This window comes from Temnothorax curvispinosus, unplaced genomic scaffold (genome assembly GCF_003070985.1).
Source record: "Temnothorax curvispinosus isolate PA1 unplaced genomic scaffold, ASM307098v1 QBEX01008992.1, whole genome shotgun sequence".
NCBI lineage: Eukaryota > Metazoa > Arthropoda > Insecta > Hymenoptera > Formicidae > Temnothorax > Temnothorax curvispinosus.
In genome coordinates this window covers 162191-181814 of record NW_020218772.1, presented here as the reverse complement: position 1 = coordinate 181814, position 19624 = coordinate 162191, and the positions used below count along the sequence as shown (strand labels likewise).

Genomic DNA, 19624 nt, shown 5'->3' with positions numbered 1-19624 from the left:
TAATCACTAACTACATTTTAATTCTATAATTTGTACTAATGCAAATAGTATTGTTTTTTTAATTAAAATATACTATACGTCAAAAATATATAAATTAAATATTATATTATTGTAATGCTTAAAAAAAGTTACGATGTGAATTTATACCTTTATACATGTAAGGACATGTCACATGCAAAATAATGTTTTCTAATATCACGGCAACTAATATCTAGAAACAGCACTTTTCCATTTTGCTTATAATCTAAATAGCACTTGGTGATTTAGAGAAAATTGTTATTATGCTCGCCGTATCCGCTAACGATACCTCACGGTGCTTAAATTGATAAACGATATACGATACGCCAGGCAGGATATATATATGCGTACACTAAATATCTATTAATAAGAAAACAAATAATGTGAAATATTTCACATTACTTGTTTTTCGTGAGTAATCTAATACCTTTTGCGAGAAATATTAATGCTAAAAACTTTATCAAGTAATAAGTTTAAAAAGTTAAGAAAACTCATGTCGTAAAAAGTATAGAACTATAATATATCTTAGTGATGTACGGCGACAAAGATTTAGATGTGCAATTTGAAGTTAAAAATTAGAAATTAATTTGATATTTTCAAAAAATATAAGCATTTAGATAAGAAATTTGAAACACTAACAAGTTTTGGTTTATTTCTTTATATCATTTGATTATTATTTATTTCTCGGTAATTCTTGATATATCTACTTAACACATATTTCAAATATGTAAAACAATATTTACTGCAAGCTATAATTTGACACGTTAATGCATCAGGGTTTTTAAGTTGCTTTATTCAAAAGAAGATTAATTGATTAAATTTTTATAAAACGTTTATAAAAACTATATATTCTTTTTCCACGTATACCTACATTTTATATTTATATTATGTAAATAAATTGCATACCTACATGTAGAATGTATATAAAAAACAAACTAATAACGTTACAAAATGTTCTCTCAAACATTTATTTCTCTGTGCTGTCTTTCCGTGTTTTAATTAATTCTGTCTAATTAGTAATTAAATTTTTCTTTGTTTTATTCTTTGCAAGTTTATAGCCGCAATTTTTATGAAAGCTGTATCCTCGATAAACAGCGGACTGACATCTGTGCTATGCCGAAAAGAAATTTTTACCGTATATACCTACAAAATTAAGTTACAAGATTTTTAAAATACAATTTGTTTTTGCCAAACGTGAACTCTCTTGATTTACGGTGTTTACTGTTTTGCAATTTGGATAACAGTGAGTACAAGTCGACTGACGAACTTTTTCTATGATGTGTGACGATAACTTTTGTATCATTTATCACTTGAGCAATTTTTCACCGTGCAAATTTTTCTCTATTGTAATATAATAAAGTTAATTTGCCATTTACCTAATAATTACACTTTATTGGCCAAATTAATATTATAATTTTATTAATATTATAATTTTTCTGTACGCAATTTGAGAATGCAAAGAATATTTGCACACGCAAAGGAAGGATCTCTTTTGTTATGTTAACTGCTTATAAACTTGATTTAACTATGCACTTCTTTTGATAGAAATGTAAATAATATTCTTGTTACACAAGGTCAATGGTGATACTTGAGAATGCATCCATCGCATATAATGAGCGCATGTTTTTCTCTTATTGAGATGGATTTATTTCATTTCTAAGAACTCTCGAAATCGATATTTGATAGCTGTCTGCTATCGTACTTATGTAGTAATTTTACTAACCAGCCATTGCAATATCTTATATAGGTTTTATTCAGGAAATTTAGACTGGACATTTATTAGAAACATATTAAAAACATTTATTAGGAAACCAAAACTTCTTTTTTCAAATATATGTATAATGTGTTTTTAAAAAATCGATTGTCTAAAATTAGATTTTCCAGAAATTAGCGTTAAACGGCCAATCGTTTGAAAATAGATTATACGTTAAATAGATGTAAAATGTATGTAAAATAGATTAATTATCAGACGTTATCGATTTATTCTGTAGTGAGATTTTCATAAACACGGATACATTTATTCTCAAAACTGTAAATTTCGTCGACTGTTAGCAGTAATCTGCATCAATAGTGTGTTCACAAAACAATGAATATTTTATTTTATAGTTAACAACAAGAGAGAATATAATTTATTATTTCTGAAACAAATACATATTCAGCTCTCCTGTACCTATGTAGACATACAAAAACAATAACTGAAGAGCATTTCTTATTTGCTAATTTACATTCTGTAAGATTTCTAGGTCGTTGAATTTTGTGAAAGCTATAATCGAGTTTATGATATGCATCTTTTATGTAAACGTAAATTATACTACTGATTTTACTACGCGATACGTGTTCTAATCACAAAAAAGAACAGAACTTACGACTATCGTGCGATATATTTTCATACGTAAAGTAGTCGTTTGCGATCGATGTGATAATCGTACACTTCGTAAATGCAATTCGTAGATAAATATAGTTAAAATTTTCTTTTATATAAACAAGTATCTTAATTACAAATTTAAACTTGCAGAATTTTAATTTCAGAAACAAAACTAGTAATTGGTTTCTTTTCGATTCAATTCTTGCAATAAAAATATGATTTGTATTTGAAATTTATACTGACACTTAATTAAAGAAAAGGATTTTAATTCAAACTATGAACTATGATCAATCAGATTGTGTGGAATCCTTTAAGACACTCATCGTGTAACGTATTTCCCTGAAGGATATCAGTGGAGATTTAAATTGTCGCAGCTTGGAATTTTCGCTTCTGAAATTCTTAGCGAAATTGATCTTCCATGAAGCTCATGCAAAGTTATTATCGAGCCAGAAGCTTGCATGTAAAAAAACGAAATACTTTTGCTTTATTAAGAGTTGTTAATTTATACATAAAGCTTTGTCAACCCTAAAATCAATTAAAATATGTATATAATATGTAAAATAAATAATAATTATTTAAAAAATAATGCACGAAAAATTTATACATTAAAATTGCCACAAATAAAGTAAAATATTAGTCTCTCGAGAAAATGTTTTGCTGTTTTTTTCTCAAAACTGAAATTTCTCTTTTTGTTCTTTATCTATACGAGAAAAATGTAAAGAAACGTAACTTATCTTGAATATTTTTTTCAACTTTGTTTATGCTTTGGAATATTATTAATTCAAAAAAGAGAAGGATATAAATATTAAATATATAAACTTTTATGAAAAGAAATTACAGAAATCGAATATTTGTTTATTAATTCCTTGCAAAAAAAGAATATAAGAATATTAATATTAACAACAGAGATCTTTATTGTGTTCACTGATATACATATAACTGAAACTGTGTATTACACTATAGGCTATATACGATATTCCCTGAGTTCCGTAAAGCGCATATGCGCGCATTTATCTATAGCATACGTAACGTTTACTATTAGAAAATGCGCGCATGCACGCTTTATACGGAACCCAGGGATTACCTACACCTAAATTTAAAATATTGCATTTTTTCAAAATTCTCATTAGTAAGGGAGTATTTCATGAAGATATCTTAATTATATATCTATCGATTTGCTAAAAACTAAATAAGATTTTATGAAAAATAATATGTGATAACTTTTCGAGATATAGATTTCTCGATTACGCTACAGCGGACAATGAAAATCGACCGTTTGTGCATAGCAGACGTAAGCGGATTGCAAGCCTACCCATGCAGAAACCTCAATGCTGTGGAAATTTGTAGTATAGATGATTTACGAATTAACGATAATTGGATGAAAGGCTTGAAATTCATAAAATAACATTTGATTTCTAAATATTAAATAAAAATTATTTCTTATTCTCGTTTTTACAAATTTTTAGTTTAATTTTTTTTTAAATTGTGAATTATTGTCTGTCTTATAAGTTATCCCATATTTTCAGTTATCCCATCCCATATATTCCGTTTTAATTTAACAACTTAGACATTGGCTTTCTAAAACTTGATTTAAAACATATGTATTAGATATGAATATTAATAATGACACTAATTGTAAGAAATAAAGTAAATTACCATTTACGCTATATACGAATATTCGTATAACATTAAAAATAATCTATAAAATGTAATTTAAATATTGAAGATAGTGACAGTGGTTCCCGAGGTGGTTTCTATGCGAGTATGCTATGTGAGTATACTACAAATCGCTCGATTTATGGAAAATATGGGATATGAGAGGGAAATATAATTTAATATAGAGATGGGATAAAAGGAGAAAAACAACGGATAAGGTACTACCTGCAGCAAGCTGTCTTAGCTTTTAAATTCCTATATCGAAAATGGAAATAACAAGGCTAAAATTAATAATCATAAAAATTGAATTATTAGCTAAAGTTAAAAACAAGACCATAGTATACATTATATTCCGTAAGTTAAATAATTTCTGGTAGAATACTTGTTGAATATCTTTTGGAAAAAATGCCTATTTTCTTCCAATTTAATTTTAGCTTATCTGATGTCAACTTTATTTAATGATATACAAAATAGTAATATTGCAAGTAAATAACTAATTACTTTTACAAAAGTAAATAACTAAGTACTTTTACAAAATGTTATCAGATTATTGTATTATATTTTACAATATTGTTTATATGTTACATACATATTTATTGTCAAATATATATGTTTATTGCATGTATATAAGAAGAGAAGAAAATAAGAGAAAAAATGATATACTTTCCTCTTTAAATTTTCCTTATTCCTACGGAAAAGGAATCGTAAATCATGTGTGCTTATGGAAGTGCTTTAAAGTGTTTTACGAGTATCAAAAATATCATATAACATACTCGTAATATAATACCTGTATTATATAATACGTCAACCACATGTTGCAGTCCTATATTGCGCAAGAACTGGGTTGGCTACCTTTTATCTGTTGAGTGCTCTTCTCCATTTTTTTTGTTACTAGAAAGTTGATTATATGTACATATATTTACCATTTCGCGCTTTGAAAGTATAACGGCACTGAATGCTGAAGTTTAAAGTAACTGCGGTAATTTAATTTTTTCGAAATACTCGGAGTAGTGCACAGATAAACGGTCATAAGTAGCATAATTAAATGTCTTTTTTGCTTTAAACTATAAGTATAAATAGAAACGTTAATTAGCTTTTCTGCACAACTCAGTAACTCCTGCAGCAGTGCATAATATTGTAAGCATTACAATATATAATGTCGTATAGTCACAGAAACATTTCAATTTAATCAAAATACTAATCATCATTATAACAAAATTTAATTCTTACATTTTGAAAAAGTTTATTTTGGTGCATAATACATCAAACGAAATACATTAAATATATTTGATGTAACTAATTCTCATTATAATGCATTATGAGAACTATTGTCGCCATTTCTACGGTACATAATGTTGTTTATTTCAAAATACTAACGGATATTATTCACTAATTTCAATTAAATTATATAATTACAAATTCAACCCTAATGAACAGATATGATTTGCTTTTTATTATTTTTGGCATTATCTTTGGGATAATTGTGGTTTAGTTGCGTCCGCGTCTGTGCGGCAAACTGCAAGCTGTTACATTTATGCTAATTCCTACTGCCCAGTGCAAACGTGCTCTCATGTCACTCGCCAAACATATCTCGCCAAGATAGAAATCTACTGCAATCAGCTCATTAACCATCCTCTTTGATAAGGCATGCGTTTAAACAAATGTGCCTGTAATTCGACGCAATAAATATCGTGCATGCGTCTCGTATATATGGCTGCGATATAATACTGCACGTCAGCATAAAAAGATCAAATCTTCTTTTTAACGCACTTTTTTAATGTTGACCCACATCGGCCGTACGCAGATGTTTTGCGCTCAACTTTTCCATCAACGATAATATTTATCTCCGTGGATAAATAAAATACCTATATATCAAATTCACCTTTAGCATACTCTTTTCGTATAAATTATTTTACGCGAAATAATGTTACAATAAATGCAGATGGCTATTTATATGTATTTTAAATGAAATTATTTCTCTTAACGGTTATCTCTTGCAACCGTATTAATTCTGTTGAATTTATGTATATATACTTAATTAACACAACAGATGTAGATAAATTTTTAAATACTATCGAGATAATTGTAATACATGTTGTTTCGTGGTTTACCTTCTAATTTCTGCTGGTTTATAGCATGCTCTTTCGAAGTTATTTTATTATACATACATTTATTCAGGTGCATGAAATATCGCTTTAGAGAGATTAAGTTTCACATGTACTGAATACCAGTGGGAGATCCGCCAAAACTTCAGAAACGCACGTTTCTCGTACGAAAAGGATCGCGCGATATAATGCAAACATAATTCTATATGAATCCGTATTTTTTTCAAAATTATTTCAAAATATTGCTAAAATTAATCATGTTAGGTATATCTCGCATATATTTCGAAAAACTTTAGTAATATATTTTTTAAATATAATTTTAATATAATTTTAACTTTTCGCAAAAATGAAAGTTATACTAATATATTGGTAAGTCATTTTATATATATCTAAATATCACAATATCAGTCTGTATAGTACAGAATTATGAATGTCATACGTCATTGCTACGAGCGCGTGATTAAAGTGATATTGGACATAGTGATAGTGGGTAAATAATTCTGGCTTTGAATTATAAATGCAATATTCGTAATACATATATATATGTATTTATATACATATACAGACATTATTGACATTATTAAAATTAATATTTTAGCAATTATCAGTTTTTCAATTAAATTTTTTTAAAGTGTGTTTTGGTTCTTATAAGATTTATTTATTATTTTACTCATTTTTTTGTTAGTTTTTCGTGTATCAATTAATTTATTTTTCAATTGTAAGATATTTTGAATTGTAAGAATTTAATATATTTTGCTTCCTCATACAGGAAGCTTTAGTTTCGTAAAAATTTATTTTTTAGTTTTCTATGCCAATGTGTTCAGAATGTTCTAAAACGTCGAAAAATCGCATTTAAAAAAAATGTCCCGTATGTACGAATTTCCCGAAATTTCAAATCTACTGCTCACGAACTGCTTGAACTACAGCGCTGCATTTTGGCACACAAGTAAAGTAGTACGCTTTTATTTACAGTCATTTTTATAAAAATTCGTACAGTATTTTAGATTTTAAGGAAGTTTTAATTTTTCAAGAAATGTTTCTCTCTCTGTGGAAGTTCTGACTTGCGCAATTTTTGAGATATCGGGCTAAATTTTTTTTAATGAATAGATATTATCGAAGAATGATTGGTTTTTATTTTAATGAGAATTGGTGAGAGGTTTAATTTTAAATTTTATTTTTCATAAAATTTGAAAAAAAAATTTTTTTAATGTATATTTTCGAATTTTTTATAAATATTTTATATCCTAGATAAGATTTTTTAACTAATATATTGATCTCAATATGTTTAATAATATATTGAGAAAATGTCAAATTTTTATTCAAATTAAAGTTCCTTTTTATTGTCTATTTTCTGTAAAGGTTATAAACAATAAAAAGAGTGTGCAAATTGGAAACTTGCATAGTGCTCATCATTTTATTTCGCTCATAAAGCTTCCTCTGTGAGGAAGCGAATCTATCATATGCTAATAATTTTGTTAATTCCTTATATAAAGGAAGCTTATAAGCGAAAAAAATGGTGAGAAAGCAATGTACAAGTTTCTAATTTGCACACTTTTCTATATTTCTAAAAGTTTTGTTAAAAAATGCACAAAAATAGTAAAATTACAGTTGAAATTAATCAATGATGTTGGTAAAGCCAGCCACAACTTCCATAAACGCGAGCTAATGGACTGATAAATAAATCTTACGGATATAGTACATGTGTTTCAAGGTTTAACGTTGTAATTATCGTGAATATGATACATCTTGTCCATTTGTGTACGCTGAATTCACTTATCGATCGAACGTGCTTTACTGAATATTATGTAACTCGCGTTCGCGCGCAATAATTGCACTTGACATTATATAAATACTAATTATATAATGTACATTATATAATACAAATAAACATTATATAAATAATTATAATTATAATTTATTTTTAACGTTTATGATTTATTCTTTACAAGTTAAAACTTGTTTTTTAATACAGAAAGATTAAGTGAAACAACAAATTTTCTCCAAAACGCAAGTGGAATAATCTGCTACTTACAATTACAAGATGCAGTTCGGTGCTCGAGAGAATTGTATTCTATATGTTTCTTCCGAGGGCTCTTCTGTTTCAATGATCGTCCTACTTGTAGCAAATTGAGCGCGAAGTCGAGTTTGAAGGTAATCCAATAGCGGATGTAAATTTGTGAACAAAATTTCGACTAAGAGCTTTCCGACAATTCCGGCGTTTAGAAAATAATATAGATATCAATTCCATCATCAGATATACCTATTTCGTAGGCAGGAATTACATCACATTTTAATCCTACATTGCTATAAGCTTCGAAATGCTCAAAGCATTATATTGAAATTGCATTATATTGGAATAAACCGAGGATAAAATCGCATTAGTTTTAAAAGAAAATACAAATAAACATTTTAATCTGAACAAAAATATAATTGATAAGAGAGTCTGATCGACTGTAAAAAAATAATGTAGGTTACATCACTATTTTCGTGCTGTAGCATTTCGAACTTTCACTGCTAGAATATTTCATTGAGCGCATTTAGCGAATACGCTTGTGTGTAATTGCATTAATAGATATGACGTTATGACGCATATCGTGCGTGCTGCTAAATTAATCCAAACATTTAACGTACATTAGGTAATTAGAAATGCTCTTTGTGGGGAATACTGCGTATGAATTTGTATTTAATGTCAATATATTATCCAGATGCGTCCCGCAAAGAAGAGTATACTGATTTTAATAAACATATATTATATGTATAATGTATGTGTAATGTGTAGTACTGACAATATATTCTTATGAAATGCTCAATTTAATTATAAAAATATGTATGAAAGATATAAATTCAGTCATAGATTTGCTGTTAGAAAAGACATTCGTATTTTTTACAAAATTTAATAAAGATTATGTCATGTTTTTCACGAGAACAGAAGTTTTATTTCATCTTTCATATTCCGATGTTATTACTATATATGTCTTGTTTTACTATTTTTGCTTTTATCATCATTGCTACTTTTTTTACACAAATCTTTGCAAAGTGTTTGGATGAATTATTTGTTTCAATACTTGTCGGTGCAGAAGGTTTTAAATTTTCGCGGAGAAATTATGTAGCCGCGACTGGTATCATCTTCGAGTACTTTTTTTTGCGAAACTTTAACGTGTCACTCAACAGATAAAATTTCATTAACTCTTCGTAATCACTTTCTTCGATCACTAGATTAAAGCAGAAAGGACAGTTTTCCTGATTTCTACTTTTAATTAAAGTATTATGCTTATTTATATGTATATAATGGATTATTATAGATAACGTTTAGAATATTTAAGAAATACTCGTAAATATATATTTGCTTTTTCTTAAAAAAAAACTTTATACTAAAAATTAATTCTTATTTATTATGTAAATAAAAATAGCAAAATTATATATTTTATAAAATTCACTACGTTCATACGTATATAATATTTATGATTTGAGTAAATATATAAACACACGATATATAAGCACACGAATTTTCAAAAATATGCGTTAATTTGCAATAAAAATAATTTACAGAAGTAAATGGCATAAATGTGTAATCCACGAACAATATGACAAACAATTTGACTATTTTTGTGCGTCCTGAATAAATCGTAATTGTACCTTTTGACAACAAAATGTCTCAAAATAATATCAAACAATGTTAATTTTATCGACAAAATAGCAACGTACTGTTCTTGCCCTCGATTATAATTATCTCGATAACACGGTGTACACTTTAATACAGCATATATATCTCATGATGTTCTATAAGTAATATGACGCTACTATGAAATGCTATTTCCACTCGAGAGAGATCAAATGCGCGTATTCGAAAGAATTATCTGTAATGCTCGCAGTGATGAAAATATCCAGTTTTGCCCATGTTCCTCGATGTGTCTTCGATAAGGGTCTGCATCTATAAATCACGAGAGTTCCGTTCCGAGAACCAATCGCGAAATGAATTTCAATCCAATCTCCCCGGGGTACCTTAAACAGTTTTAACGTACGTAGCTGAGAATATTCATGCACAAAAAATATATTTCAAGTACTGCTCGCAAGTATACAATCAATCTGTGAACATCAACTTGGAGCGAATGCATCATGAGGCAAAGAAGCAACGTATACTATTGTAATAGTACAATGTTTGCAATAAGATATGATTTTTTACTGGCAATCTTTCTGTTAAAAACAAATTACGTGTCATGTAGAACTTTATATAAGTGGTGTTATAATCTTTTAATTAGATTTTAATTAAAATTTGACTAGAGAGAAAATTTTTGCAAACAGAGTAACCAATATTTCATAAAAAAGATCGAGAAAGCAATAAAAAAATAAAATGAAACTTGACACATCAACGAGTTTAAAATAAAAAAAAAAATAATTATTATTTTTACCAACAAAACTTTATTTATATAATTTCTGATTTTTTAATATCAAACAGATGTTTGAATAACAAGCAAAACTCAGCGCAACGTCGTATATTATCGGTAATACGGTGCATAATACAATGGTTTTACAAATCATCGTCATACATTTATGGAATGGCAGAAGATCAGCGATTCTACTTGCGGTAAGAAGCGTTTTGTGAACACGTGTTTTTCGTAGATCGATCGTTGCGACTGTAATGTTACTCATAAAACTCCTTTTGCCTCCACGACCAACCCTCCTCAGATATATTCCCACCTATATATATTACTTATCGCGACAAAGCGTAACTTCGCCATTACAAATCCTTCCTTTCCGATGCGGACAAGCTGCAGGATCAGGATGTCCGAGAAATACGGTCGCTCGTTATAAAGCTAGATTTCTGAGAAATTTTATGTTCGTATCACCGTGGTCAAGGCTCTTAATCCTCCAAGCCATTGAGGTTTTCCTACCTCCTAATCGATAGAAACTTCCTCGGCCGTCGCAAACAGTGTCGTGCGCTCGCACGGCAGAAGTTTCATCACGAATTCCGTCGGGATGTCGAGAAGCATCGGAAATGATGCGTAAAACATGGCAGTTTCTTTGACTGATAAATTCCCGCTCGTATATCACTTTTCTTTTTGTTTTCCGTCGAGGATAGATGGTTTTAATATGTGCGCAAGAAGATAAAATGACGTCGACGTATCGGCACGATGTAGCAATATATTTAACTCAACGCGATTAATATTATTAATTTTGGTTGACGATAAGTGATTTGTAAAGCGTAGATTTGATAACGCTTTGCAAACAGCGTTATCGAAAACAAGTAAAAAATTGTGGATATATTACAAAACTTTTGTATAATATTGCCATTATAAATTATAATTATGAAAGTTTCAAATTTTCCACAATCGCAGACTCCAATCTGTTATATCTGATTCGGAGTAAAGTGACATTTATGGGCAATTTGTGGGCAAAGACTGGCTTTATCGAGTGATACGGAAGAGCATTGTGAGACAATATCTGCACGTCTCTTGCATAATCATCATATTTTTAACAATAATTTACATATTAATATTATAACATTTTTAAATGTATTAATATTTTTTTACGTAATTTTTCTTTGATTTGCGCTGTATATTTTTGTTTAAATTACTATGTAATGATATATTTACATATAATTGGCTTTACCAATAGAATAAAATTAATAATTTAAATATTTAAACGAAGAAAGAAGCGGTATAATTATAAAATATTGCATCTAATAAACTTTTTGAATGTTGAAACGTTTGCGTGTGATTATCGAGCTTTTCGGCAGAGCCATCTGCTTCCAAATATCTTTATAAGTGATGATTGTATCTGATTGTTTTTACGTACCACACGTACACACACGAGACATAATAGGCGACAAATTATCAACAGTGTCTCGCGCCAAGTACCTATTATACATATACACGAAGCGAGACTGGCACCATGTATCTTTACGCGATGCGAGTATCCGAGATTTTGAGATCTTTGATAACCAGTGAACGGATCAAGTTCTAACTATAGGCTTAATAGATACCTTGGACCAAATTTATATAATAAACGTTATTTTTATTTTTTTGCTACGTGCTCTACGGAGATACACGATGCAAAGTCCGAAAAGTATAAATTTTATAATTCATTTATACCACGTGATGAGAAAAGTCGTTTCATAGCACGGCGTTCGGCTAATCCAACATCGATCAATTTCACAACTTTATTAAGAATACTTGGTTCGAGAAAAGTTTAATAAGTTTCTCAGATATGAAAAAGTACGAGAAAAATATTATATTGTATTAGTCAAGTTTATATGAAATCTTTGATATATGATTCTTAGAGTACTGCAATATAACGTATCTTAGGAAAAATAATGTACATTTTCTGAAGATTGAAAATATAGTTGCTAATTAAATCTATGGATTCTAATAAAATCACAATTCTTATGATGGACATTATACCTTAACTTTAAATGTAAAATATAAAAGTACAATTAAAGAAATTTTGTTTGTATTATGTCACAGATTTGATAAAAACTCATGGTTATTCTCGATCTTTTTCGGTTGTATCTATCAAGAAATATGCACGAATAAGAAGGATGAAAATTTCTCATGACCAAATAAACATGATCAATATATGTAACTACTAGCTATATTCAACAACTGATTATCAATTATCGGCGATATCCACTATTTTTGCATTTTAATTTATTCCAAATTATTAAGTATGGTAAAATGATACAAATTACTTTGACATGAAAATTTGATTTCCAGTGAAATTACTTCACGGAGTTTGCATATCCGTTAAGTGCAACTCGACATAAACATGTAGTTAACTAGTTGTACGAGCGTCTTTGCACTTCGCTTCACAGCATTTTCACTACTACACTCTGAATCTAGCTGAGGTATAGGATTTATTACCAAATCTTATCCTACATACATATATGTATGTATGCAAATAGCATAAATGTTAAAGAAAATGTAGATAACATTAACGTTGGAAATGTGCACATATTAATAACGTTTATATTTTTATACAAACCTATCTCAGTATTTGTTTCTCAACATCTTAACGAAATTACTAAAGAATATCATATATAATAGAGAACAGGAGTGTATCCCAAAAAAACAAGATGTTAGAAACAATGCGTATTACAATATATGTTGTGCATATATGGAGGAGTAAAAGCCATAAATGCAATTTATATATCGCATAGATTGCATCTATGCACACCAGTCAATATTTTTAAAAATTCGACTTACACCACTATGGTTTTTACGGACTCCATATAACTAAAGTATTGTAAAATAATAAATATAGTACGGATTAATTGTAAAAGACATTTTAAATATTTTTCTACCAGTTTTATTATATTATTATTATCTGTGTGTATAGTAAAAAAATATAAATTAAACAAAGATAGATATGTTATATATCTGTTACTGTTGTTTTACAATCATTTTAAAAAACATGAAGTTTTTATTACAACAAATTTCTTATGAATAATATAATGTTGCATAACGGGGTGTGTACAGCTTATTCAAGATTTTATATAATACATATACTCTTGTATTATTGCAAGTTACAATTCTATTGTGATAAAAAATGCCGCGTAGTGTAAATGCATAGTCACTTCTACGGATACGCGGCAATTTCTAAAGGTTGTGCAAACAGAAAAGAAGCAAAAAATAAAAAATGTCACCAGTACCGGCGTAATGGTTTGGTTTATTCAAGTGTTAAACGGGTAGAGAGAGAGAGAGATGTAGAGGAAAGTGGGAGAGTATGAAAGAACCATGTTTTGAAAGACCCATCTCATATTTCAATTAACTGAATATAGTTGAAAACAAAATGTTTTCATTCGATTGCAACACTAAAGCAACGTCATCTATTGACATTTAACAGTCAACGACAAAACAGCGTTAGTATGGTAGTAGTAAACGGCGTAGTAAGGGTGAAAGATTATTTCGTCAAAAAGTGAGTTTTTGAGTTAAATTTCTATATCTTTTGGATTTATTTGCAATTAGCTTTTAAGAAAAGTATTTTTTTTAATCGAATGCTATATACACTAACCTAACTAAGAACGTAGTTACAACTCTTTTGTTTGTTTTGGTTTAGCAGATATTTTTTTGTTATAATAATACAATACTAGTTTGAATGAGACAGAGAGTGAAAGAATTTTAATTGTGCGAAGGCTGCAAACTAATTTTAATAAAGTACGTGTTAGGAAAAATATACATTTACGTATTTCTTTAAAAAGTATGTAATTATGTGATTTATGATTTATATTATACAGGGAATAATAATGTAAAAATTTTACATTAAACCAACATTTATTTTAGTTTGCTCGGAAATTGGCCGTGTAACCTTCATTTTAATGTAAAAAAATTATTAAAGACTTGTCAATAAAACACTTATAAGATGTATATCATGTAGAATCTTATATTTATAATAATCCCCAAAATTTTAGAAACTATGTCAATTGATTGTCGTTTGTTACCTATTATATAAAAAGTATACATATATATACACATACAAAAATATTTAGTATCCACATAATATACAAAGAATATAAAGTAAATTTGAATGTATGTATTTATGTGTATGTATGTTATATATGAATAAAAAAGTAGCATACGATAATTTGTCAATAATTGATGATATATTATAAGTTTTTTAAATTTTATATCAAATATTTGCTTTTAATAAATATATTCCACCATCAAAATTAATATTTACTCGATGGAGATACGTAGCTAAAAATAACGTGCAAAGTGAAATATATATCTAATTGTAAGCGTTCATCAAAGAGATAGAAGTTTGACAAAATTTGCGAAGCTAAAATTGGCATAGTTATTATAATTAATCTGTAAAAAAAAGTATATCGAGGTTTATAAAATTTCTTCATATTCTATTTTTTTGAGTGCGTGTAAAAGCGTATACTTTGTACGAGTGAAGTTAATAAATATTTCTAATCAGACAATAAAGTGACATATTTAGTATGCTATTTTATTTATACATTTGTACACATAACCATTTGCTTTACTAACAAAATTATATAAAAATACATAAGTCCGTTATATGTGGCACGCATAAAAAATTATTGTATGCCTTTATTGATTCGCTATTACGGTAGAAACGAATTGTGTTTGTCTCCGACTAAGAATACTTGCAATGCCACGTAGATACGGTTCAAAGCAACCAGATGACAAGAGACAATAGCTTATATTGTTAGCTTACATAACGAAAAAAGGAAAAGGCTGAGATAATTAACATCAACGATTTACAAATAAATACATGAAATCTTTTTTATATAATATTTTTGATTTAATATTAAACTGTTAACTGCGAAGAAAGTATCTTGTGAAATATTGATTACAAAATTACAATTTACAACGATGTATTTTGCTGTACACGAAAAAGTGTTATACCGCAAAAACATGTACGCACGATAATCCATAACATGTTTTTATAAACAACATGTAAAAAACATATATTTATATAATATTATATTATAGCGTGTTTTTATTAAAAACATATTATGATGTAATATTGTAACTTAATACATATTGGTTTATTTTTAATTATTATTAAGCACCTCGCAACACATATTTCCGTTCAAGCTTACATAAAACTTATATAAACTATGATAGTCAAATTATCCTCTTGACATACATCGTGACATGTGGTACATCCTGACATGTTGTACGTGTTCATGTTTTATCGAGTGTTTATACTACGTATCGAGAGAACGATTTTCAACGTATAAGATGAATAGGGAATGAAATATTCAGTCGCCTGTGTTAAACGATTGAATATTTCACGAGATTCTGTGTAATGTTCATAATATGTGTTCGCGTAAATGAGTCACGGTGCGTTTCGCTCCGCGCGTACTTGGCGCGAGAAACTACCGTGTCTCTTGATATGACATTACGAGAGAATGAAGAAATATTAATATTAATTTAGGAAATTATTTATTAAAGCGATCATTTCGAGTGAAATGCTTATACAAATATATATTCGATTATGAATGACAAAATTATGACTATATACAGACTTTTATGCTTTTTTTTTTCGTAAGAATATGAAATAATTGTTCAACATTCTATTTTCAAAAATATTGTAATGCTAGAATATAAGTAATTAATTTTTCAAATGATTTTTAGTCTTGTACAATGTAAGAAAAATACAAATAAGATATATATTTAATTGTTTTGAATATAAATTTAAAAATAATTGTAAACTTTCTCCGTATATGTTATAATTTATATGTTATAACTAAATAGTATTGTATATGTTATAACATTAATGAAAACGATTCTCTCTTCTTATTATAACAAATTATCATTAATGTTTCTTATCGCGTATGCTTATCTAATTCTTATAGAATATGTAAGTGTTATAGCGAATTCGATTGGCTGCATAAAGCCGTTGTATACTGATTTAACGTTTAATCTTAGTAAAATGCAAATATCTCGACTGATAAAATGCCCAATACATATTTTATCAAACAGCAGAATAAAAAATATTGAGGATTTCGTGATTTATATTAAACATACACTTCACGTTGATTTGTGTACAACGGCTTTAATGTGCACCAGTGCACACTGAGTGAATTAATCTCGAATTCGCTATTATTTAATATATATTATGTCTTAAATAAATGCTTAGCCTCCTAAAATACTTACCTAATCTTCTTTTTCTGTTATATTTAAGAAACGTATGTTTTTGTTTACTGTAAATATTTTTATAATAATATACTTATAATTGACATTATGACATAATTGTTTTGTTACATTAAATTTATCCCATTACGAAAGAACGGAATGAATGGGTGAATTATATGCCGTGATATTTTTATTTTTTTAATGTAAATACAACAAATTAAAGTAAATTAAAATTCTGGACGTATAATGTACACACATATCTAATAATACACCAGCCTTGATTTTTATTAAAATTTTTACGAACATCTAATATAGATAAAAGAAAATGTTATTATTAAAACATTTTTAAAGAGTTTAATTGTAAAGCTATTAGTAACTGATAGAATAATCATGAACACATGTTAAAGTACGTCCCTCAAAAGTATGCAGATACATAAAGCAGATAATGATGAGAATTTTCGTATATTAAGAGATTATTATTCTACTTATTTGTGGAGGAAGGTTGTCTGCGAGATTGTGCAATTTCTCAAATAATATCATTTTAATAAGGAATTCAGAGCAATCACTGCTCTTTCATATATTTATGTTTAGCTATATTCTAAGACTTATCAAGTAAATAGTTAGTATAATTCTATATAATTAAATGTTCAATAGGAGTAATATATATTAAGGATGAAGATATATTTCAATCTGAATTTTGTTATTTTACTTCCGGGTGCGTACAGTTTAATAAGAAATTCAGAGCAATCACTGCTCTTTCATGCATATGTATGTTTAGCTATATTTCAAGACTTATTAAGTAGTTAGTATAATTCTGTATAGTTAAATGTTGAATAGCAGTAATATATATTAAGGATCTGTTTCAATCTGAATTCTGTCATTTTACTTCCGGGTGCGTGCAGACAATATACTTGTAATCAGACAAATCTTATAAAGGAATGTGTATAAATGAATCATTGTGATTGTATAATTAAAAATATTATTAAGAATTTTATTTTTTTGAGTGCACGAATATTTCAAAAAATTGTTGCCTAATCAATTTTGTAACAACGTATTTAATCATTTGCAAAAATTTTAATTTGATGCTAATTTTGTCATGTGCAATTTAATCTTAGTTTCTATATTACTTTCTCTACAATTTATTTATAATAAAAATTGTATTATTAATTGCAAGGATAAGCGATATCTACACGATTGTTATATTCGCGGCAGAAATACTTTAAACTCAAAAAGTTCCATTTTATTAAAATAATCTGTGTTTATATAGGAAAGCTAAGCTTACTAACAAAGCGGAAACTTCTTAGGCATGCTATATCACGTTTATACAATCTATCTTCTTACCAAGTACGATCCACATAACGATAATGTTGCCACCAGTTGCGACCAACAGTATCACCGCGAATATCAAAGACCAGAAGAGCTTTTGCCACCACGGCAAATCGAATGGCCGTTCCTGATTAACGAGAATGCAGTCGAAGAGCCCCTGCCGCAGAACATCGGCCCTACTTGACTTGTTCAACGTCTCTTCGATGAAATAACGGACCTCGCTGAGGTTCAGCCTTAGTAGCAACGTAATATTACGTTCCAGAACCGATGCGGTGCAATTATACAAATGTTCGATATTTAGGCTATTCATATTTGTAATGGTTGTCTTCGGTGATGATTGTGCGGACAGTTCCGGGGCTTTGTTCGAACGTTAACTGCCTGTTCGCTTCCTCCAAACAGCACGTTAAATCGATTTTATGAGCCGTTACCGATTTCCTCCGACGTGACGCACAATGAACTGGCGAGTAGCTATCATTATGATGGGCTTAACCTGATTGCTCGTTTCTTATTGGAAGAAACGTGCACGCGATTGATACGAATTTATGGCACTTGATCGGAAGTCCGAGTTCGTTGTTTAATCAGTGCACTATTAGGCGCTGATTATTTTACGCAATACAAAACTCGATAAACACATTTTATTTTATTTTTATTTGGTCGATTTACCCCTTTACTTCCAAATGCTTCCGTTTAAACTTATTGTTTGTTAACCTAATAAAATTGTCTTTAAAATCGGAATAAACGCGAGATGATTTTGTATCTCAGATCACTTTGCCGCGAGGATTAGCGGATATCTAACTCGGTAAGCGCTCGGAAATCTGCGACATGTTAATTAAATCTGTGTGGAGATTTGTTTTATCTTTACGTAGATTTTGTAAATTAGTTTAATCTTCTTGAACTTTGTAAAATATTTAACACTCTTTGAAATTCTTTCCCGACTTTACCATATTAATTATGTAACACCTTTTAAGTAATAGCGCTCTTTTTTTTCGATGTATTATATCAACAATTTTATCGCCGTGTTTTTAGGTGGATAAAGCACCACTTAAAACACCACTTTTAAACACTTTTTACAAAACGCGCGTTAAACTACTGCGAACGTGATTTGCACTTAGCGTACACTTTAGAAGCACAATATTATATTTATAAACCAGTTCGCCCTCTCTTCGTAATCAGTTAACAGAAAGTGCAAACCGTTGAAGGACCGGGGATCGTTTCAAAGTCATTATCACTGACAGCAACAAGCGACGAAGTTTATCATATTGTGTCCGAGAACTTGAACTTAACGACACGTATCCGCATGTTCGTTGAATCTCGATTATCTCTCGCCGATCGCGATCCCTGCCATTTATTTACGCGCGATTTGTCGATCGACACGTCAATCGTCGGCATTATTGTCGCGGGATTATCGGAAACATTTGCACGCGCGCGGTATCGCGTAATCTACGTAATCTACGGGGATGATCATTCGTCAAATTCGACGTCGTTTGTTGAGGTGGATCAAGCCGGTGGTACCGTACTGAAGAACCCCGTCGGCGATACTGAAAGACTCA

General features: G+C 29.0%; 1 protein-coding gene across 1 annotated transcript in view; it reads right to left on the bottom strand.

Annotated features, from left to right (window-relative positions):
* Positions 1-19624, bottom strand: part of LOC112458556 (tachykinin-like peptides receptor 86C) — a 52184-nt gene extending 32560 nt beyond the window's left edge. Inside the window, exon 1 of the mRNA XM_025022247.1 lies at positions 18090-19624. Coding sequence (XP_024878015.1) covers positions 18090-18384 — 295 coding nt within the window. The 5' untranslated portion in view covers positions 18385-19624. The remainder of the gene's footprint in view (positions 1-18089) is intronic.